Source organism: Zalophus californianus, chromosome 11 (assembly GCF_009762305.2).
Source record: "Zalophus californianus isolate mZalCal1 chromosome 11, mZalCal1.pri.v2, whole genome shotgun sequence".
In the NCBI taxonomy this organism is placed as follows: domain Eukaryota; kingdom Metazoa; phylum Chordata; class Mammalia; order Carnivora; family Otariidae; genus Zalophus; species Zalophus californianus.
This window is the reverse complement of record NC_045605.1, coordinates 20,092,235-20,116,014: the sequence shown is the minus strand read 5'-3', so window position 1 is coordinate 20,116,014 and position 23,780 is coordinate 20,092,235. Positions and strand designations below refer to the sequence as shown.

The 23,780-nt window shown below is 37.9% G+C and overlaps 1 protein-coding gene across 1 annotated transcript; it reads left to right on the top strand.

Moving 5' to 3' along the window:
* Positions 1–11,555: 11,555 nt before the first annotated feature.
* LOC113914549 (olfactory receptor 8B3-like) lies at positions 11,556–14,361 on the top strand. Its single transcript, XM_027579880.1, has 2 exons — positions 11,556–11,645; positions 13,416–14,361. Exon 2 carries the CDS (start codon positions 13,432–13,434, stop codon positions 14,359–14,361), a length of 930 nt encoding a protein of 309 aa, XP_027435681.1. The 5' UTR covers positions 11,556–11,645; positions 13,416–13,431.
* Positions 14,362–23,780: the final 9,419 nt, after the last annotated feature.

The window sequence follows — 23,780 nt, the reverse complement described above, 5'->3', positions numbered from 1 at the left end:
GTGTGAGATGACATCTCATTGTAGTTTTGATTTGTATTTCCCTGATGATGTGTGATGTTCAGCATCTTTTCATGTGTCCATTGGCCATGTGTATGTCTTGTTTGGAAAAATGTCTATTCATGTCTTCTGCCCATTTTTAACCGGGTAATTTGTTTTTGGTGTTGAGTTTGATAAGTTCTTTATATATTTTGGATACTAACCCTTTATCAAATAATGTCATTTGCAAATATCTTCTCCCATTCTGAAGGTTGCCTTTTAGATTTGTTGATTGTTTCCTTCACTGTGTGGAAGCTTTTTATCTTGATGAAGTCCCAAAAGTTCATTTTTGCTTTTGTAACCCTTGCCTCCAGAGACATATATAGTAAGTTGTTATGGCTGATGTCAAAGAGATTACTACCTGTGTTCTCCTCTAGGATTTTGATGGTTTCCTGTCTTATATTTAGATCTTTCATCCATTTTGAATTTATTTTTTTGTATGGTACAAGAAAGTGATCCAGTTTCATTCTTTTGCATGTTGCTGTCTTGTTTTCTGAACACCATTTGTTGAAGAGACTGTCTTTTTTCCATTTGATATTCTTTCCTGCTTTGTCGAAGATTAGTTGACCATATAGTTGTGGGTCTATATCTGGGTTTTCTATTCTGTTCCATTGATCTATGTGTCCGTTTTTGTGCCACAACCATACTATCTTGATCATTACATCTTTGTAATGTATCTTGAAGTACAGAATTGTGATGCCTTGCACTTTACTTTCCTTTTTCAAGATTGCTTTGTCTATTCAGGGTCTTTGTGGTTCAATACAAATTTTAGGATTGTTTGTCCTAGCTCTGTGTAAGACACTGGTGGTATTTTGAGAGAGATTGCATTAAATGTATAGATTGCAGGGCGCCTGGGTGGCTCAGTCATAAAGCGTCTGCCTTCAGCCCAGGTCATGATCCTGGGGTCCTGGGATTGAGCCCCGCATTGGGCTCCCTGCTCTGCAGGAAGCCTGCTTCTCCCTCTCCCACTCCCCCTGCTTGTGCTCCCTTTCTCGCTGTGTCTCTTTCTGTGAAATAAATAAAATCTTTAAAAAAAAACAAATGTATAGATTGCTTTGGGTAGTACAGACATTTTAACATATTTGTTCTTCCAATCCATGAGCATGGAATGTCTTTCCATTTGTTTTTGTCATCTTGTATTTCTTTCATCAGTGTTTCATAGTTTTCAGAGTACAGATCTTTTACCTCTGGTGCGGTATATTCCTAGGTATCTTATGGTTTATGGTGCAATTGTAAGTGGGATTGATTCCTTGATTTCTTTTTCTGCTGCTTCATTATTGGCATATAGAAATGCAACAGATTTCTCTAAACTGATTTTGTATCCTTCATCTTTAACTGAATTTGTCTTTCAGTTCCTGCAACTTTTTGGTGGATTCTTTGGGTTTTCTATGTAGAGTACTATGTTGTCTGCAAATAGTGAAAGTTTGACTCCTTCCTTCCAGATTTGGATGCCTTTTACTTCTTTTTGTTTTCTGATTGCTGAGGCTAGGACTTCTAGTACTGTATTAAATATTAATGGTGAGAATGGGCATCCCGGTCCTGTTCCTGACTATAAAGGAAATTCTGCCCCCCCCAACTGAGGATGCTATTATCTGTGGAGTTTCATATATGGCTTTTACTATGTTGAGGTATGTTCTCTCTACCCTAATTGGTTGAGGATTTTTATCATGGGGAATGGATGTTGTACTCTGTCAGATGGTTTTTCTGCCTCTATTGAGAGGATCATATGGTTCTTATCCTTTCTTTTATTAATGTGGTATATCATTTTGGTTGTTTTGCAAATATTGAACTACGCCTGCAGCCCAGGAATACATCTCACTTGGTCATGATGAATGATTCTTTTAATGTACTGTTAGATTCCATTTACTAGTATTTTGTTGAGAATTTTTGCATCCATGTTCATCAGGGATATTGGCCTGTAGTTCTCTTTTTTAGTGGAGTCTTTGTCTGGTTTTGGATTCAGGGTAATGCTAGCCTCATAGATGAGTTTGTAGGTTTTCCTTGCATTTGTATTTTTTTGGAATAGTTTGTGAAAAATAGATATTAACTCTTCTTTAAATGTTTGGTAGAATTTCCCTGTGTAGCTACCTGACCTGGACTTTTGTTTGTTGGGAGATTTTTAATTACTAATTCAATTTCTCTGCTGGTTATTCATCTGTTCTACTTTCTATTTTGTCCTGTTTCAGTTTTCATAGCTTTTATGTTTTTAAGAATTTTTCCATTTCTTCCAGATTGCCCAATTTGTTGGCATATACTTTTTAATATTATTCTCTTGTAATTCTTTGTTCTGTGGTGTGGCATTGTATGATCTCTGTCTTTTTGTACTTGTTGAGGTCTGATTTGTGACCCATGTGATCTCTTCTGGAGAAGTACCCACATGCACTTGAAAAGAATGTATATTCTGCTGCTTTAGGATGAAATGTTCTGAATATATCAGTAAAGTCCATCTGATTTAGTGTGTCATTGAAAACAATTGTTTCCTTATTGATTTTCTGCTTAGATGATGTGTCCATTGATGTAAGTTGGGTGTTAAAATCACCTACTATTTTGTATTATTATCAATGAGTTCCTTTATGTTTGTTATTAATTGTTTGATATATTTGGGTGCTCCCGGGTCGGGGGTATAAATATTTAAAATTGTTATATCTTCTTGTTGGGTAGTCCCCCTAATTATTATATCGTACCCGTCTTCATCTCATGTTACAGTCTTTGGTTTAAAATCTAGTTTGTCTGATATAAGTATTGCTACTCTGGCTTTCTTTGACATCCTTGCATGGAAAATATTTCTCTGTTCCCTCACTTTCAATCTACAGGTGTCTTTAGGTCTAAAATGAGTCTCTTGTAGGCAGCATATAGATGGGTCTTGTTTTTTTTATCCATGCTGATACCCTATGTTTTTTGATTGGAGCATTCACTCCATTTACATTCTGAGTAATTATTGATAGATATGAATTTAGTGCTATTTTATTACTTGTTGTGTGTTGCTTCTGGAGATTTTCTCTTTTCCTTTCTAGTCTTTGTCGCTTTTGGTCTTACTTTCCCAGTCCGAGTCTACTTTAATATTTCTTCCAGGGCTGATTTAGTGGTCACAAATTCCTTTAGTTTTTGTTTGGGAAACTATCTCTCCATCTATTCTGAATGACAGCCTTGTTGGATAGAGTATTCTTGCCTGCAATTTTTCCCTTTCAGGACAACAAATATATCATGCCACTTCTGGCTTGTCAAGATTCTCTTGACAGATCTGCTGCTAATCTTATTGTCTTCCCTTGTAAGTTATGGACTTCTTTTGTCTTGCTGCTTTTACAATTTTCATTCTTTTTTTAAAATTTTTTTATAGTTATGTTAATCACCATACATTACATCATTAGTTTTTGATGTAGTGTTCCATGATTCATTGTTTGTGCATAACACCCAGTGCTCCACGCAGAATGTGCCCTCTTTAATACCAATCACCAGGCTAACCTATCCCCATACCCTCTTCACCTCTAGAACCCTCAGTTTGTTGTTCAGAGTCCATCGTCTCTCATGGTTCGTCTCCCCATCCGACTTACTCCCCTTCATTCTTCCCCTCCTGCTATCTTCTTCTTTTACTTTTTTCTTAACATATGTTGCATTATTTGTTTCAGAAGTACAGATCTGTGATTCAACAGTCTTGTACAATTCACAGCACTCACCATAGCACATACCCTCCCCAATGTCTATCACCCAGCCACCCCATCCACCCACCCCCACCACTCCTGCAACACGCAGTTTGTTTCCTGAGATTAAGAATTCCTCCTATCAGTGAGGTCATATGATACATGTCTTTCTCTGATTGACATTTCACTCAGCATAACAGTCTCCACTTCCATCCACGTTTTTGCAAATGGCAAGATCTCATTCCTTTTGATGGCTGCATAATATTCCATTGTGTATATATACACCACATCTTCTTTATCCATTCATCTGTCGATGGACATCTTGGCTCTTTCCACAGTTTGGCTATTGTGGACATTGCTGCTATAAACATTGGGGTGCACGTACCCCTTCGGATCCCTACATTTGTATCTTTGGGGTAAATACCCAGGAGTGCAATTGCTGGATCGGATGGTAGCTCAATTTTCAACTGTTTGAGGAACCTCCATACTGTTTTCCAGAGTGGCTGCACCAACTTGCATTCCCACCAACAGTGTAGGAGGGTTCCCCTTTCTCTGCATCCCCGCCAACATCTGTCGTTTCCTGACTTGTTAATTTTAGCCATTCTGACAGGTGTGAGGTGGTATCTCATTGAGGTTTTGATTTGGATTTCCCTGATGATGAGCAATGTTGAGCACTTCTTCATGTGTCTGTTGGCCATTTGGATGTCTTCTTTGGAAAAATGTCTGTTCATGTCTTCTGCCCATTTCTTGATGGGATTGTTTGTTCTTTGGGTGTTGAGTTTGATAAGTTCTTCATAGATTTTGGATACTAGCCCTTTATCTGACATGTCATTTGCAAACATTTTCTCCCATTCTGTCGGTTGTCTTTTGGTTTTGTGGGCTGTTTCTTTTGCTGTGCAAAAGCTTGTTATCTTGATGAAATCCCAATAGCTCATTTTTGCCCTTGCTACCCTTGCTTTTGGCGAGGTTTCTAGGAATAAGTTGCTGCGGCTAAGGTCGAAGAGGTTGCTGCCTGTGTTCTCCTTTAGGATTTTGATGGACTCCTGTCTCACATTTAGGTCTTTCAACCATTTGGAGTCTATCTTTGTGTGTGGTGTAAGGAAATGGTCCAGTTTCATTCTTCTGCATGTGGCTGTCCAATTTTCCCAACACCATTTTTTGAAGAGACTGTCTTTTTGCCATTGGACATTCTTTCCTGCTTTGTCAAAGATGAGTTGACCATAGAGTTGAGGGTCCATTTCTGGGCTCTCAATTCTGTTCCATTGATCTATGTGTCTGTTTTTGTGCCAGTATCATACTGTCTTGATGAGGACAGCTTTGTAATAGAGCTGAAAGTCCGGAATTGTGATGCCGCCAGCTTTGCTTTTCTTTTTCAAGATTCCTGTGGCTGTTGGGGTCTCTTCTGGTTCCATACAAATTTTAGGATTATCTGTTCCATTTCTTTGAAAACAGTGGAGGGTATTTTGATGGGGATTGCATTGAATGTGTAGATTGCTCTAGGTAGCATTGACATCTTCACAATGTTGGTTCTCCCAATCCATGAGCATGGAACGTTTTTCCATTTCTTTGTGTCTTCTTCAATTTCTTTCCTGAGTATTTCATAGTTTTCTGAGTACAGATCCTTTGCCTCTTTGGTTAAATTTATTCCTAGGTATCTTATGGTTTGGGGTGCAATTGTAAATGGGATCGACTCCTTGATTTGTCTCTCTTCTGTCTCGTTGTTGGTGTATAGGAATGCCACTGATTTCTGTGCATTGATTTTATATCCTGCTACTTTACTGAATCCCTGTATGCGTTCTAGCAGTTTTGGGGTGGAGTCTTTTGGGTTTTCCACATACAGTATCATATCATCTGCAAAGAGTGAGAGTTTGACTTCCTCTTTGCTGATTTGGATGCTTTTGATTTCTTTTTGTTGTCTGATTGCTGTGGCTAGGACTTCTAATACTATGTTGAATAGCAGTGGTGATAGTGGACATCCCTGCCACGTTCCTGACCTTAGGGGAAAAGCTCTCAGCTTTTCCCCATTGAGAATGATATTCGCTGTAGGTTTTTCATAGATGGCTTTTATGATATTGAGGTAGGTACCCTCTATCCCTATACTCTGAAGAGTTTTGATCAAGAAAGGATGCTGTACTTTGTCAAATGCTTTTTCTGCATCTATTGAGCGGATCATATGATTCTTGTTCTTTCTTTTGTTAATGTATTGTGTCACGTTGATTGATTTGCGGATGTTGAACCAACCTTGCAGCCCAGGGATAAATCCCACGTGGTCGTGGTGAATAATCCTTTGAATGTACTGTTGGATCCTATTGGCTAGTATTTTGGTGAGAATTTTTGCATCAATGTTCATCAAGGATATTGGTCTGTAATTCTCCTTTTTGATGGGGTCTTTGTCTGGTTCGGGGATCAAGGTAATGCTGGCCTCATAAAATGAGTTTGGAAGTTTTCCTTCCATTTCTATTTTTTGGAACAATTTCAGGAGAATAGGTATTAATTCTTCTTGAAATGTCTGATAGAATTCCCCTGGGAAGCCATCTGACCCTGGGCTTTTATTTGTTGGGAGATTTTTGATGACTGCTTCAATTTCCTTAGTGGTTATAGATCTGTTCAGGTTTTCTAGTTCTTCCTGGTTCAGTTTTGGTAGTTGATACATCTCTAGGAATGCACCCATTTCTTCCAGGTTATCTAATTTGCTGGCATAGAGTTGCTCATAATATGTTCTTATAATTGTTTGTATTTCTTTGGTGTTGGTTGTGATCTCTCCTCTTTCATTCATGATTTTGTTGATTTGGGTCCTTTCTCTTTTCTTTCGGATAAGTCTGGCCAGGGGTTTATCAATCTTGTTAATTCTTTCAAAGAACCAGCTCCTAGTTTCGTTGATCTATTCTACTGTTCTTTTGGTTTCTATTTCAATAATTTCTGCTCTGATCTTTCTTATTTCTCTTCTCCTGGGTTTAGGCTTTATTTGCTGTTCTTTCTCCAGCTCCTTTAGGTGTAGGGTTAGGTTGTGTATTTGAGACCCTTCTTGTTTCTTGAGAAAGGTTTGTATTGCTATATACTTTCCTCTCAGGACTGCCTTTGCTGCATCCCAAAGATTTTGAAGAGTTGTGTTTTCATTTTCATTTGTTTCCATGAATTTTTTTAATTCTTCCTTAAGTTCCTGATTGACCCATTCATTCTTTAGTAGGATGCTCTTTAGCCTCCATGTATTTGAGTTCTTTCCGACTCTCCTCTTGTGATTGTGTTCTAGTTTCAAAGCAGTGTGGTCTGAAAATATGCAGGGAATGACCCCAATCTTTTGGTACCAGTGGAGACCTGATTTGTGACGTAGGATGTGATCTATTCTGGAGAATGTTCCATGGACACTAGAGAAGAATGTGTATTCTGTTGCTTTGGGATGGAATGTTCTAAATATATCTGTGAAGTCCATTTGGTCCAATGTGTCATTTAAAGTCTTTATTTCCTTGTTGCTCTTTTGCTAGCATGATCTGTCCATTTCCGTGAGGGGGTTGTTAAAGTCCCTCACTATTATTGTACTGTTGTCGATGTGTTTCTTTGCTTTTGTTATTAATTGGCTGATATAAATAGCTGCTCCCATGTTAAGGACATAGATATTTATAATTGTTAGAACTTCTTGTTAGATAAGCCCTTTAATTAGGATATAGTGTTCTTCTTCATCTCTTATTTACAGTCTGTGTTTTAAAATCTTATTTGTCTGATATAAGGATTGCCACCCCAGCTTTCTTTTGGTGTCCATTAGCATGGTAAATAGTTTTCCACCCCCTCACTTTCAATCTGGGGGTGTCTTTGGGTCTAAAATGAGTCTCTTGCAGACAGCATATTGATGGGTCTTGTTTTTTAATCCAATCTGATAGCCTATGTCTTTTGATTGGGACATTGAGCCTATTTACCTTCAGGGTAACTATTGAAAGGTATGAATTTAGTGCCATTGTATTGCCTGTAAGGTGACTGTGACTGTATATTGTCTGTGTTCCTTTCTGATCTATGCTGCTTTTAGGCTCTCTCTTTGCTTAGAGGACCCCTTTCAATATTTCTTGGAGAGCTGGTTTCGTGTTTGCAAATTCCTTTAGTTTTTGTTTGTCCTGGAAGCTTTTTATCCCTCCTATTTTCAATGACAACCTAGCTGGATATAGTATTCTTGGCTGCATATTTTTCTCGTTTACTGCTCTGAAGATATCTTGCCAGTCCTTTCTGGCCTGCCAGGTCTCTGTGGATAAGTCTGTTGCCAATCTAATATTTCTACCATTGTAGGTTACATATCTCTTCTCCCGAGCTGGTTTCAGGATTTTCTCTTTTTTTCTGAGACTCGTAAGTTTTACCATTAGATGTCAGGTTTTTGACCCATTATTATTGATTTTGAGAGGGTTTTTCTGTGCCTCCTGGATTTTGATGCCTGTTTCCTTCCTCACATTAGGGAAGTTCTCTGCTATAATTTGCTCCAATATACCTTCTGCCCCCCTCTCTCTCTTTCTTCTTCTTCTGGGATCCCAATTATTCTAATTTTGTTTCGTCTATCTTATCACTTATCTCTCGAATTCTGCCCTCGTGATCTTGTAATTGTTTCTCTCTCTTTTTCTGAGCCTCTTTATTTTCCGTCATTTGGTCTTCTCTATCGTTGATTCTCTCTTCTGCCTCATTTATCCTAGCGGTTAGTGCCCCCATTTTTTATTGCACTTCATTAATAGCCTTTTTGATTTTGACTTGGTTAGATTTTAGTTCTTTTATTTCCCCAGAAAGGGTTTCTCTAATAACTTCCACGCTTTTTTCAAGCCCAGCTAGTATCTTTAAAGTCATGATTCTGAACTCTAGGTCTGACATCGTACTAATGTCCGTATTGAGTAGGTCCCTGGCTGACGGTACTACCTCTTGTTCTTTTTGCTGAGGTGATTTTTTCGTCTTGTCATTTTGTCCAGAGGAGAATAGATGAATGAGAGAACAAAATGCTAACAGGTTAACAACATCCCCAGCAAATATACTCTATACAAATCAGAAAAGACCTGAAACCAGGGGAAAAGAAAGGGAAAGAACGAAAAAAGAATGAGGAAAAAAAAAAGAAAAAGATAAAAACAAAAACAGAACAATACAAAAAAAGCAGAATATGATCAAATATGATCAGGCTAGTGTATAGATCAGTGCCACACACTAGATTTTGGGCGTATTTTGGTCTGTTAGAAAAAAGTGCCTCCTAAAATTTAAAGGAAGAAACACATATATGTTCAAAATAAGGGTTGATACAATGAAGGAATGGAAGATGATTGTGAAGATGAAAATTATACAAGATTTTAAAAAGGAATTGATAAGATAAGAAGTTCTTTGAAAAAAGAAAGAAGATTAAAAAGAAAAAGAAAAAAAAAGGGAGAGAATGTGATCAGGCAGGAGACTAGAATAAAGCCATACCCTAGTGATTTAGGGTATATTTTGATCTGTTAGAAGAAACTGTATCTCAAAATTTTAAAGAGAGAACAACTCATATATATATATGCCAAAAATAAGGGTAACTACTATGAAGGGATAAAATATGACTCTAAAAATGGAAAATAAAAAATGTTTTTTTAAAAAAGGGATTGATAAGATGTTGGTTGAAAAAGGGAAAAAGAAAAATTAAAAAAAAAACAGTTAAAAAAATTAACTTTGATGAACTAATGAATCATGGTAAAAAAAAGCCATGAATTCTATGTGCAATATTCCCCTAGCGCTGGAGTTCTCCCGTTCTCCTTGATCGGTAAACTTGGTCTTGGCTTGCTGGCTGTTCCTGCTGATCTTCTGGGGGAGGGGCCTGTTGCCGTGGTTCCCAAATGTCTCTGCCAGAGGCGGAATTGCCCCGCCCTTGTGGGTCCGGGCTAAGCAAGCTGCTCGGGTTTGCTCTCAGGAGCTTTTGTTCCCTGCAAGCTCTGGTACAGCTTTGGAGGACCAAGGCAAAAATGGTGGCCTCCCAATCTCCACCTGGAGGGACTGAGAACTCGCGGCCCCACTCCTCAGTGCGCCCCCAGAGAAAAGCAGTCACTCCCATCTCCCTGGTCTCTGGCCGCACTCAGTGCTCACCTGGCCTGTGACTGAGCGTTTCTATCTCTGGCACCCGACCCCGTGTGGAGTCTCCAAACCCAGCAGATCCCTGCGGTGCATTCCCGCGCCGCTCCTCCTGGGGGAGGAAGGGGAGTCTCCCCGGCTCTGCCGCTTGTTGGGTCCCTGCTGGAGGAGCAGTAGCCCGACTGGGCCGCGGATCACAGTTTATGGCCACCCCGAGCTGAGAGCCCGCGCCACAGCTCCGTCTCTGCAGCCGCTTCCCCGCTCCGATACCTGGGAGCTCTGCTGCACTCCAGGCACCCCCGGTCTTTCTGTGACCCTGAGGGTCCTGAGACCACACTGTCCCGCGAGGGTTCCACCCCCAGATTAGCCACTGCAGCGACGTCCCTCAGCCGAGCCGGCTTCTAAAAGTTCCGATTTTGTGCTCCGCGGCTCTAGCACTTGCCAGAAGCGGCCGACGAGGCCCCCTCCCCCGCCATCTATCCTCCCGAATATCACCTCGGATTCACTTCTCCGCACGTCCTACCAGTAAGTGGTCGCTTCTCTGTTCAGAGAGTTGTTGCTACTCTCCTCTTTGATCTCCTGTTGAGTTCGTAGGTGTTCAGAATGGTTTGATCCCTATTCAGCTGAATTCCTGAGACTAGACGAAATCCAGGTCTCCTACTCCTCTGCCATCTTGCTCCACCCTACAATTTTCTTTTTTTGTGTGATAAAATCTTTTCTTATAAGAACTTCTTTGGGCATTATTTTTGACAACTGTGTGATGATAATTATTTGGGAATATTGAAAAATTGATATACTTAGGCATAGGGGAAACACTGCTTAAGAGACCAGAGGTATCATAAAGCATGATGATTAAATCGGAACCAGCTATCACAGTTGTAATTCAAGTTTACAGGTGATTCAGCAGCCAGTAAATTTGTGTTGAGTCCCCAAATATAGGGTTAGAGCATTTTATGTCTCACTTGCTTATATAAGCATTTTTCCTGGAAATTGGTATAGACCTGAGTCTGAAGGTGAAAGTCAGGTCAGCTAGGTTAAGTAAAGTGGAAAGTGGATAAGTAGTTGACCCTTGGACTTGTGTGTGTGTGTGTGTGTGTGTGTGTGTGTGTGTGTGTATTTATTATGTAATTTTTCTTGATTTTACCTTACTATAAGTAAGTCACAGTATTGGAATGTTGCCATAATTTGTGATTTTTTCAGCCTTTTTTTATTTGAATATGCTTCCTGTTTCTTTCTCACTCTCCTACTGGGGTTTCTTAAATGCATACATTGATCCACTTGGTAGTATGCAATAAGTACCTCATGCTTTCTTCACTATTTTTCATTCTTTTTTCATTTTGCCCTTCTGATTGAATAATTTACAGTGACGTTTAATCAAATTCAGTGATCTTTTGTTTTGTTTAATCTCATTTGGTCTTGAGCCCCTGCTGAATTTTTCAGGTCAGTTATTGTATTTTTCAGCTCAATGATTTCGGTTTAATACTTTTAAGTTTTCTGGCTCTGTGTTGAAATTTTCTCTTGGTTGTGTATTATTCTCTGACTCCAGTGAGCATCTTTATGACAGTTATTTTGAATTCTCTGTCAGGTATATCACATACTTTTATTTTATAGAGGCAGTTTGTGGAGATTTCTCTTACTCCTTTTTGGAAAGTATTTCAATCTGTCTTCATTTTCACTTACTCTCTGCATTGGTGTCTGCACATTAGACAAATGCCCATCTATCCTAATATTCATGGTCTTGCCTTGGATTCAAGAAGGTATCACCAATATGCCTGATCAGAGACTTTGGAAGCCTCTCAAGTTTGTGCAGTCTAATTCTCTTTCTTTTTTCTTAGTTGCTACCTAACCCCCGCCCCAGGCATCCACTGTGGGCTGAGTTGCATCTGTGATCTAAAACAAGCAAGACTGAGGCCAATTCCTCAGGTAGCTCATAGATAAGTTGGGTTATTAGCGTGTGGTGCACATTTTCCCCTCACCCTAGAGAAGTTGTAGGAAAGGGGTTTTTAATTGCTTGCTCTATACTGAGCCTGGGTGAGGAACTCTGGTGACTTCCAGCACAAAACACCATCTTTTTTGTCTCTCTCCCCGGGCAGCTAAAGTATGCTCTGTCCTGTATCTCCTCTGCCTTCTGACACAGACTATCTAGAAGCCAGTCTTCTGGGCACACCTAATAAAGGTTGGGGCATTGGACACATGATGTATTTCTTTTCCTCCCCAGGAAAAGCCAGAAACTGGGGGGTTGTGTCCCAATTTGAAGGTGCTGTGCAAGGAAAATGTTACAACAAGAGGATATCTAGAATTTCCCTAACATTTCCAATATGACTGGATTCATTGTTTAACTGAGAACAGGACTACCTTAACTACTGACTGGATTTCTTATAAAGAGAATATGTAGGTGAAACATTTTTGAATCAGGGTGTTCATGGAGGGTAGGTTCTAGGGCTTCCTCTTCTGCCATGTTGCTGACCTGGAAATGGGAATTTATTTTTGGCTCCTCTCAGGGGATGTCCAATCCCTACAGTGGAGCATAACCTTGAGTAAAATTTTGAGTCCCTAAGGAATTAGAGACACATTCTGGTCCTTTGTGTAAATACATCCCCTCAAGACCCATTACCCCAGAAACCATTCCCTGTGGAAGAGACCGAGCAAGCTTCTGCCCTGTTTATAACTGAGGACATTATATCATTACACTCACTTTAAGTCTTCTGTGATTTACCAAGTGGCAAAAATGGTAATAATAAAAGCTGTTTATTTTGGTCTGCTGCTTGAGAGGACACATAATCAGAAATTGTTATCTGTGGTTCAGAAGGATTTCCAGAGCTCATTAGAAATTAAGTGTGGGCTGCATCCTCATAGAATCAAGGGGAGAAAAGGTACAGAGACCAAATCTTCCCTTTCAGGACCACAGGGGTAATACCGGTAAGGAAGGACCAAGGTGTTCTTGCCTAAGGAAGGTGAGTTTCTGAATTCCATTTATATTCATATCTTCCTTTTGTGATGGAAGTCCAGACATCTAAGATATGCCACTTTTTTCCAGTTTTTGCAGTCCTCAGACTCAGATGAAATTGAAAGAAGGACCTGTTTGAGGGGAGGGTGGTGGTGCAGGGAGGGTTCAGAGACATTATTAGGTTTCAAGGATGAAATATATTGGTCAGTTCCATGGACAGAACTCTCACTTTTGTACATTTATGGTTTTTACTCTGTGACATGGGGCAGGAACTTAAACTCCCCTAGACTCTGGTCCTTTATTTTTGTATTAGGACAATGTTCTTCATTCCCACAACACCAAATCCAATCCCCATTAGAGGCCAGCACCAGGTTGGTGGGGTTGCTGCCTCTATTTTACTGGTTAGGGGAGGGGTCATGTGGTCAAAGAAATGAAATGAGAGGTGATTCTCTCCTGGTCCAATCTTCTCCCTTAACCTTTGGTTTTCACAGCAGCCTGTTGGCATATAGAAGCACTGGCCTTCATACTGTAGGCCAGTTTTTGAATGCTTTTGCTTATAAAGCTTATTAAGTCTCTAATGAGGGAATGTCCAAGTAACTAGGTTCACGATAATAGTTAAGCATTTTCTGTCGGTCCAGGATGGGCTAGTCTCCCGCATTCCCAGTACAAACCCAACTCCCGTGAGAAGAGATATGGTGGGAAAAGTTGAATTGTTCTCTGTGTAACTTTTCCTCCTGTGTTCACAGATTCCCTTGGAGAAGAATGACTCCTGGAAATGCTTCTTTTGTGACTGAATTCATTCTGGTGGGGCTAACAAACCTACCATATCTCCAGCTCCCCCTGTTCTGCTTGTTTCTACTCATGTATGTGGTCACCGTGTTGGGAAATATGTGCTTGATAACTCTAATTGGGCTGAATTCACACCTCCACACCCCCATGTACTTTTTCCTCTTCAATTTGTCCTTCATAGATCTCTGTTACTCTTCTGTGTTTACACCCAAAATGCTGACTAACTTTATATCAAAGAACATAATCTCTTACAGGGGATGCATGACCCAGCTTTACTTTCTCTGTTTTTTTGGTATTTCTGAAGCTTATGTGCTGACATCAATGGCCTATGATCGCTATGTGGCCATCTGTAACCCACTTTTGTATAATGTTGTCATGTCCCCTAAAGTGTTTTCCAGCCTTATGCTTGGTTCGTATTTGATGGCATTTTCAGATGCCACAGCTCACACAGGATGCATGCTGAGGCTGACCTTCTGTGATGCAAACACCATCAACCATTATTTGTGTGATATCCTCCCTCTGCTCCAGCTCTCCTGCACCAGCACATACATGAATGAGCTGGTGGTTTTCACTGTGGCAGGCATCAATGTGATTGTGCCCAGTGTCATCATCTTTGTCTCTTATGGTTTCATCCTCTCCAGCATCCTGCGCATCAGCTCCACCAAGGGCAAGTCCAAAGCCTTCAGCACCTGCAGTTCACACATAGTTGCTGTTTCTCTCTTCTTTGGATCAGGTGCATTTATGTATCTTCAACCATCCTCTGCTATGTCTATGGATGAGGGAAAAATCTCCTCTGTCTTTTATACCAATGTGGTTCCCTTGATGAACCCCTTCATTTACAGCTTGAGAAACAAAGACATTAAATGTGCTGTGAGAAAAACTTCAAGTAAGCAACAGTTTTGATCAGAAACCGTGTCGTCTCTGTAATTTGTTACACAGAAGCAGATTCTGTGTGTTTAAATAAAATACATTGACTTGCAACTTTGTTTGCCTATTTTTTTCCTTAACATGGTAAAGGAAGTTTGAGTCTTCTATTTTTCGTCTCTATGAAGTAGGTCTTCTTTTTTTCTTCACCTATACCACAATATCTTCTCCACCTCTTTGTTCTGTTTAATAATAACATTAACTAAGAAACATGTTGTCTTCCCCCCCCCCCCCCGGTTGTCATTTTGAACTCACCCTCCCTTGGAACATGATGGGTAGTCTTCAAAGTTGAATTAGGTACTAGTAGCACGACATTTTATTATTGGGTGTGTTTTTACCTGCCACTTGGTATTAGAAGCATGTTTCAGATATTCTGTTTGTACTTCCATTTTCTGTCCTCCAATTTTCAAGAATATGTCTCCTTTAAATGCCAGAGACTTAAGATTGTGTAAAGACAATCAAGGTTGATCCATTTTGCCTATGTAGACATTATGTATCAAATGTCTTTTATTTTTTTTAAGATTTTATTTATTTATTTGACAGAGAAAGACAAAGCGAAAGAGGGAACACAAGCAGGGGGAGTGGGAGAGGGAGAAGCAGGCTTCCCGCCGAGCAGGGATCCTGATGCAGAGCTCAATCCCAGGACCCTGGGACCATGACCTGAGCTGAAAGCAGACGCTTAACGACTGAGCCACTCAAGCACCCCTCAAATGTCTTTTAGCAGACTTTTATTTTTTACCTTTATACAGCCAAACCAACACATAACTGATCATCAAAATATATTTATTGTATGGATGGGAAAGTGAAGCTTGGAGTAGTTAGATTTATCTAGTCACACAGCTACATAAAGTAACAGTTACCCTAAATTCTTAGCCTTCTCATTTCAATTCTACTCCTCTTTGTAGTCTGTTTTGCTCTACTTTATTCTTTTTGTTTGTTTGTTTCTAGTTTTTATTTAAATTCCACTTAGTTAACATACAGTGTAATATTAGTTTCAGGTATAGAATATCATAATTATCACTTATATACAACACCCAGTGCTCATCACAACCAGTTCCCTCCTTAATCCCCATCACCCATTTAACCCATCTCCCCATCCACCACCCCTCCAGCAATCCTCAGTTTGTTCTCTATAGTTAAGAGTCTGTTTATGGTTTGTCTCTCTTTTAACCTCCTATTCATTTGTTTTGTTTCTTCAATTCCATATATAAGTGAAATTTATATGGTATTTGTCTTTCTCTGACTAACTTATTTCACTTAGCATAATAATCTCTATCTCCATCCAGGTCATTGCAAATGGCAAGATATCATTCTTTTTCATGGCTGAATAATATTCCATATTTTATCTTTATCCATTCATCAGTCAATGGACATTTTCGTCCTTTCCATAATTTGGGTATTGTTGATAATGCTGCTATAAACATCGGGGCGCATGTATCCCTTTGAAACATTATTTTTTATCCTTTGGGTAAATACCTAATAGTATAATGGTGGATCATAAGTTAGTTCTATTTTTAATTTTCTGAGGAACTTCCATACCATTTTCCAGAGTGGCTGCACCAGTTTGCATTCCCACCAACAGTGTAAGAGGGTTCCCATTTCTCTGCATCCTCTCCAACACCTGTTGTTTTCTCACTTGTTAATTTTAGCCATTCTGATAGGTATAAGATGATATCTCATTGTAGTTTTGATTTGTATTTCCCTGATGATCATGATGTTGAGCATCTTTTCATTTGTCTCTTGGACATCCATACGTTTTTGGAGAAATGTCTATTCATGTCTTCTGCCCATTTTTAACTGGGTTATTTTTTGGGTGTTGAGTTTGGTAAATTCTTTATAATATTTTGGATTCTAATCCTTTATTAGATATGTCATTTGTAAATATCTTCTCCCATTCAGAAATTGCCTTTTAGGTCTTTTTTCATTTTTTACTTTACTGTGAAGAAACTTTTTATCTTGATGAAGTTGCAATAGTTTATTTTTGCTTCTGTATCCCTTGCCTCAGGAGACATATCTAGTAAGAAGTTGTTATGGCTGATGTCAAAGAAGTTTCCACCTGTGTTCTCCTCTAGGATTCTGACGGTTTCTGTCTCACATTTAGATCTTTCATCCATTTTGAATTTATTTTTGTGTATCATGTAAGCAAATGGTCCTGTTTCATTTTTCAGTTTTCCCAACACTATTTTTTGAAGAGACTGTCTTTTTTCCATTTCATATTCTTTCCTGCTTTGTTAAAGATTAGTTGACCATATAGTTGAGGCTCCACACCATACTGTCGTGATCACTACAGCTTTGTAATATAATTTGAAGTATGGAATTGTGTTGCCTCCATCTTTGGTTTTCTTTTTCAAGGTTGCTTTGACTATTCAGGGTCTTTTATGGGTCCATACAGATTTTAGGATTGTTTTTTCTAGCTCTGTGAAAAATGCTCTTGGAATTTTGATAGGGATTGCATTAAATGTATAGATTGCTTTGGGTAGTATAGACATTTTAACAATATTTGCTCTTTCAATCCATGAGCATGGGATGTTTTTCCATTTCCTTATATGAAAAACTCACAGCTATTGTCATCCTCAACTGGGAAAAACTGGGAACTTTTCCTCTTTGGTCAGGAATAAGACAGAGATGTCCACTCTCACCACTGTTATTTAATATTGTAGTGGAAGTCCTAGCCTTTCAGCAATCAGACAACAATAAGAAATAAAAGACATCCATATTAGCAAGGAAGAAGTCAAACTTTCACTATTTGCAGATGCAATGATATTCTAGTAGAAAACCTGAAAGACAACCAAAAAATTGCTAGAACTGATATACGAATTCAGTAAAGTCACAAGATCAAAGTCAATGTACAGTAATCTGTTGCATTTCTATACACCAATAATTAAGCAGCACAAAGAGAAATCAAGGTATTGATCCCATTTACAATTGCACCCAAAACCATAAGATACCTAGGAATAAGCCTAACCAAAGAGGTAAGTGATCTTTACTTTGACAACTTTAAAACACTTATGAAAGAAATTGAAGGTGACACAAAGAAATCTTTTAATATTATCTTTTATTTTATTATTTTAAAAATGTCTTGCTTAGAGGAAACATTTTTAATTTTGATAATGTCCAATTTAACTATGTTTTATTTTATGAATGTTTCTTTTTTTATCATGACTTAGAAAAATTTCCCTAAGCCTAGGTCACAAACCTTTTTCTTTTTTTTTTCTTCTCTTGTAAAAGTCTCAAGGTTTTATGTTTTACATTTATAAATTATGTTTATTATCTATCATGTGTGAAGTAAGTTGTAGATTTTTGTGTAGATGCCTGTTTTCAGGTTTAGAGAGTTCCCTTTTACTTAGGTATTTTATACAAAATAGTAAACTCAGATTGTAATTTATCCAATATTTTTCTGTATTTATTTAGATGATCATATAGTTTTCCTAATTACTCTTTTGATATGATGAGTTACTCTGATTGATATTCAGATATTAAGCCAGGCTTGTATTTCCATGGTTAAACATTAGTTTTCATGATATATTTTTACTTTTATATATTTGGATTCAATGTGCGAAAACTAAAAAATTACATCTATGATTATGAAGAGCATTGGTTTACAGTTTTCTTGTAATGATTTTGGTTTTGGTATCAGTGTATTACATGTTGTATAGAATGAATTTTCATGTTTATCCTTTTTAATTTTTACAAGGGATTGTGTAGAATTGTATTATTTCTCCTAGAAATGTTTGGAAGGGTTAACAATGCAATTATCTAGATAGACCTAGTGCTTTTTTCATGGGAAAGTTTTTAACTGAAATTTCAAGTTCTTTAATAGATAGAAAGCCACTGTAGATACCTACTTCTTAAGTAAGCTTTGGAAGCTTGTGTGTTTCAGCAAATTTATCCATTTAATTGGTTGTCAAATTTATTAGCATAAATTTGTTTTTTTTTAAACTTTCCTTTTAAGTCTGTAGGATCTGTGGTAACAACCTCTTATATTTCTGTGGTATCAGTAATGTGTGCCTTTCTCTTTTTGCTTATTCAGTCTGGCTAGAGGATTATCATCTTAACTGATCTCAATAACAGAGGTTTTAGATTAATTGATTTTATATATTGTCCTTTGTTTCTTACTTTATTGCTTTTTGCCCTTACATTTATCATTTAATCTTTCTGCATATTCGGGGTTTATTTTTTTGAGGATTTATTTATTAATTTGAGAGAGAGAGAGCAAGAGCATGGGGAGAAGGGTAGAGGGAGAGAATCTTCAAGCAGCCTCCCTGCTGAGCATGAAGTCCATCGTGGGGTTCAATCTCATCAACCATGAGATCATGACCTGAGCCAAAACCAATAGTCTGTTGCTTAACCAACTGAGCTACCCAGGCATCCCTAGGGTTTATATTTATTTTTATTTTTTTGTGGCTTCATGAGACAGAGCTATAAACCTTTGATTTGAAATATCTCTTCTTGTGCAGTACAGGTACTTAGGTGCCTAACTTGCATGTAAATACTGTATTTAACTATATTACCTATGTTTTGATAAGTTTTGCTTTTATTTTTATTCACTTCAAAATGTTTTCTGATTATTTCTTTTCATTTCATCTTTATTTTTTAGAGTTTAGTGTTATTTTTCTGGTAAAAGCTTCATTGATATGATTCACACATTTAAATTAAATGGTTTACACTTTATTCAGAGTTGTGTAACCATTGCCGCAGTATATTTTGGGATTTTTCACTATTCCCAAAGGAAGTTCCATATCCTTCAGTCTCCTATTCTTCATCCCAACCTAATCAACCACCAATCTAATTTCTGTCTCTATAGGTTTGAATGCCCTGGATATTTTATGCAAATGGAATAATATAACGTGATCTTTTGTGACTGGCTTTTCTTACTTGGCTTAATCTTTTCAAAATTCCTCCATGTTGTAAAGTGTAAAGGCACTTGGTTTCTTTTTTTGCAAGTACTACTCCATTAGATGGAAACACTGCATTTTGTGGTGTAAATTTTGTTGAATTCCGATTTATGTATTTTTTTCTTTTGTCATTTGTGCTATAAGTGTCATATTTAAGAAGTCATTGCTGAACCGAAGGTCACAATGTCTTGCTCAGATATTTTCTTCTATAAGCTTTATGATACTACTTCTTATATTTGTATCTATGATTTATTTGGAGTTAATTTTGTTTCTTGTGTGAGATAAGGGTCCAATTTCATTTCTTTAAATGTGAACATCCATTTGTTCCAGCATTTGTAGAAGAGATTATTGGCTCTCTATAGAACATCTTGGCATCCATGTTGAAAATCAAGTGACTATCAATGTGAGGGTTATTTTTGCATTCTCTTCATTGAAATAAATGAGTCATATATATGCACCTGTCATGAATTTAAATGCAGTCAATTTATCTCTATACTCTAGCTCTTTGTTTTCTTTCCACATGTCACTTGTACGAGTTCTTTACCACAGTTGCATTTAAGCCTTTTTATTCCACTTGGTTAGCAGTTAGAAACAAAGGGGTGGTGGTGGTATTAAAATGTTTTCAAGCTACGATATTGATGAATTTTGGTTACACAGAGCCATAAGACTGTTGGTAGGAAGGAAAAAGGAACAGCCTTAAAATTTTTCTCTCCTTGAACTAACTAGTCTTTGAACAGTGCTGTGTGTGTTAGATGTCCAGAACTCATTCATCTTCTCGTGGCAAGTTTGTACTACCTGATGAACATCATCCCAATTCCGCCTCTCCCCAGCACCTGGTAACCACCTCTCTACTCTCTGTTTCTTTGAGTCTGGCTTTTTTAGATTCCACATACAAGTGATAACATACAGTATTTGTCTTTCTCTGCCTGGTTTATTTCATTTAGCAAGTCCTCTAGGACCATCTATGGTGTTGCAAATGGCAGAATTTCATTCTTTCTCATGGCTGAATAATATTCCATTGTATATGTATACCACATACTTGGAATTTTTTTAGGGGAATTTTTAAATTATTATTATGTTATGTTAATCACCATACAGTACATCATTAGTTCTTGATGTAGTGTTCCATGATTCATTGTTTGTGCATAACACCCAGTGCTCCACGCAGAACGTGCCCTCCTTAATACCCATCACCAGGCTAACCCATCCCCCCACCCCCCTCCGCTCTAGAACCCTCAGTTTGTTTCTCAGAGTCCATCATCTCTCGTGGTTTGTCTCCCCCTCCGATTTACCCCCCTTCATTCTTCCCCTCCTGCTATCTTCCTTTTTTTTTTTCTTAACATGTATTGCATTTGTTTCAGAGGTACAGATCTGTGATTCAACAGTCTTGCACAATTCACAGCGCTCACCATAGCACATACCCTCCCCAATGTCTATCACCAGCCACCCCATCCCTCCCACCCCCCACCACTCCAGCAACCCTCAGTTTGTTTCCTGAGATTAAGAATTCCTCATATCAGTGAGGTCATATGATACATGTCTTTGTCTGATTGACTTATTTTGCTCAGCATAATACCCTCCAGTTCCATCCACGTCGTTCCAAATGTCAAGATTTCATTCCTTTTGATGGCTGCATAATATTCCACCCACATACTTAGAATTTACTAAGAGAGTAGTTCTTAAAAGTTCTCACCACAAAAAAGAAATGGTAATGACGTAACTTGATGGAGGTGTTAGCTAATACTGCTGTGGTAATCATATGGCCATATATGTTTATCAAATAAACATGTTGTACACTTAAAGCTACACAGTGTTATATGTCAATTATATGTAAATAAATCTGGAAGAAAAAGAATTCAAATGCTTCTCACATTGACATAAGGGTAAGTGAAAAGAGAATGCAAAATAATTAACAAATTTTTCTTCAAGCATATTAAAATGTACAGTATTTTTTTGCATTTTTAAAAGTGAGACAAACTTAAATATATCAAGGATCTTAATTTGACTTTTAAAAAAATATTCAATCATATGTGGAATTTAAGAAACAAAACAAACGGACATGGGCGGGGGAAGCGCGGAAAACCAAGAAACAGACTCTTAACTATAGAACACAAATTGATGGTTATCAGAGGGGAGGTGGGTGGGGAAATGGGTTAAATAGGTGGTGGGGTTTAAGGAATGCACTTGTTGCGATGAGCAACAGGTGTCCTATGGAAGTGTTGAATCGCTAAATTCTACACCTGAGACTAAATTTACACTGTATGTTAACCTATTGGAAATTAAATAAAAACTTGGAAAGAGAAAAGAAAATAAATATTCCTAAAGCCTTGGGATATTCCTTACAAGAATTTTTTCTTTTTAAATTGATTCAAATGTTGTCTAAGACAAAAGTCCCCATCAGAGGGAGCTGTTTACTTAGATTATCACTGAAACATTAATTTCCAATTGATAGGGACCTCCTTGGACCACCTAACTCTATACCTTAATTCATAAGGAGAAGTAAAACATTAAATTTCACACTGTTACAGTTTTGATACAGAAGAAAATTCTTATTTTTAGAACTGTTGTAATTGTAAGAAGCTTTCCCCTGAAAACCCAAGTGGTCCTTCTCTCTTTTACTATGAGTTATATTCTAAATTGTGTGGAAAATTTATGAATTAGAAAATCTCAGAGGCAACACATTTTTCCTAGAAGTGAATTGATAGGACAGTTGATACCCAAAACAGGGCAAATCTCATATTGCTGCACTTCTCTTTGAATAATACATGTACTGTCACATTGTGGGATTTGCTAGGACACATTCCTGAGTTCTACTGTTGTCCAGAAATGCAATTGTTCATTTGCTTTACACCCAGGATTTTTATACTTTTGATCTCAGAAATTTCATTTCATTTAATTAATTTATTTATTTATTTTAATTTATTTTTCAAATATTTTATTTATTTATTTGACAGAGAGAGAGAGACAGTGAAAAAGGGAACACAACTAGGGGGAGTGGGAGAGGAAGAAGCAGGCTCCCTGCTGAGCAGGGAGCCCGATGTGGGGCTCGATCCCAAGACCCTGAGATCATGACCTGAGCCGAAGGCAGACGCTTAACATTTGAGCCACCCAGGTGCCCAGAAATTTCATTTTATGACAAGATTTGAGTACAGGAAAGAGTAGCTCTTAATCATGACCACTTATTTTTGAGCAGGGGATCGGAATTAAATGCACTGGTCACACAAGTCATGGATTGGCAGATCCTCTTTCTGCTTCCTCATTTTTACTCAGGTTCCAAGAGAAAAATAAAGTCAAGGTAGGCAGCTCTTAATCATCACTTCCACTTGCAGTTTTATAGTTATACTTTCTTCAAGATGGGGAGCTTTGGTTTTTATAAAGATGCCCATGAAGGAAGCCTAGTGTGTCTTTTTAAATACCACATGCAGTAGTGGAGTTTTCTAGCAGGATTTCTAACCTCATTTCATATAGTTAATAATCTACTCTTTACCTTGGATCCTTTTCCAAAATGTTGCATCTTGAATCCCACCCCCCTCCTTTTTAACATAATTTTGTGAGAATAGAAGTTTCAAAATCATATGTGGTATGTTGGAAAGATCCTAAACACGGATCTTAGATAGAGATCTTAGATATTAGATATAAAGAATGAAGAAAGACCTTTAAAGTCTGCTATCTTCTATCAGCTGAATGTTTGTGGCATCCCCAAATTCCTATGTTGAAACTTAATCCTTAGTGTGATGGTATTAGGATGTGAGAACTCTGGTAGTTGATTAGGTCATGAGGGTGGAGCCTTCATGAATGGGATCAGTGCCCTCATAAAAGAGATATCAGAGAGTTCCCTTTTTTCTTGTTCATGTGAGAAGAAGTGAAGCAGTCCATGAACCAAGAAGAGAGACCTCACCAGAGATGAAGTCTCCTGGTGCCTAGGTCTTGGACTTCCCAGACTTCAGAACGGTGAGAAATAAATTTCTCTATAAGCCATCAATCCATGGATTTGTTATAGCAGCGCAAAGAGATTAATACATGCCTAAGTGGTTTTTTTCCATCTTTCTCCCTTTAGAGTTGGCATTAAGGAAGGCACTTGATGTAATGAGCACTGAGTGTATATGCAACTGATGAATCACTAAATTCTACCCCTGAAAATAATAATACAGTATATGTTAACTAAGTTGAATTTAAATAAAAAATTAAAATAAAAGTCCATAATTGTTGTAGGCACAAGTGATTGTTCTGTGTTTGGAGCCATATTTTACTTTGAACAGTTTACACATTGGGAGAAATTCAGAGTCTGATTGCTTTTTTACTACTACTAGAATCTCCTCTATTATAAGTAAAGAATGATGCCCTTTTGCCCTTCTCCCCTACTAAATATAAGTGTGTATGTAAATATATGTTTATGTATTCTTCAGATGAAAAAGAGTTCAGAATTCATTAGGGATATGAACTTCTAATTTACTTTCCTTTTAGTGTTTTTGTCTGGATTTTTTTATCAGGGTAATGCTGGCC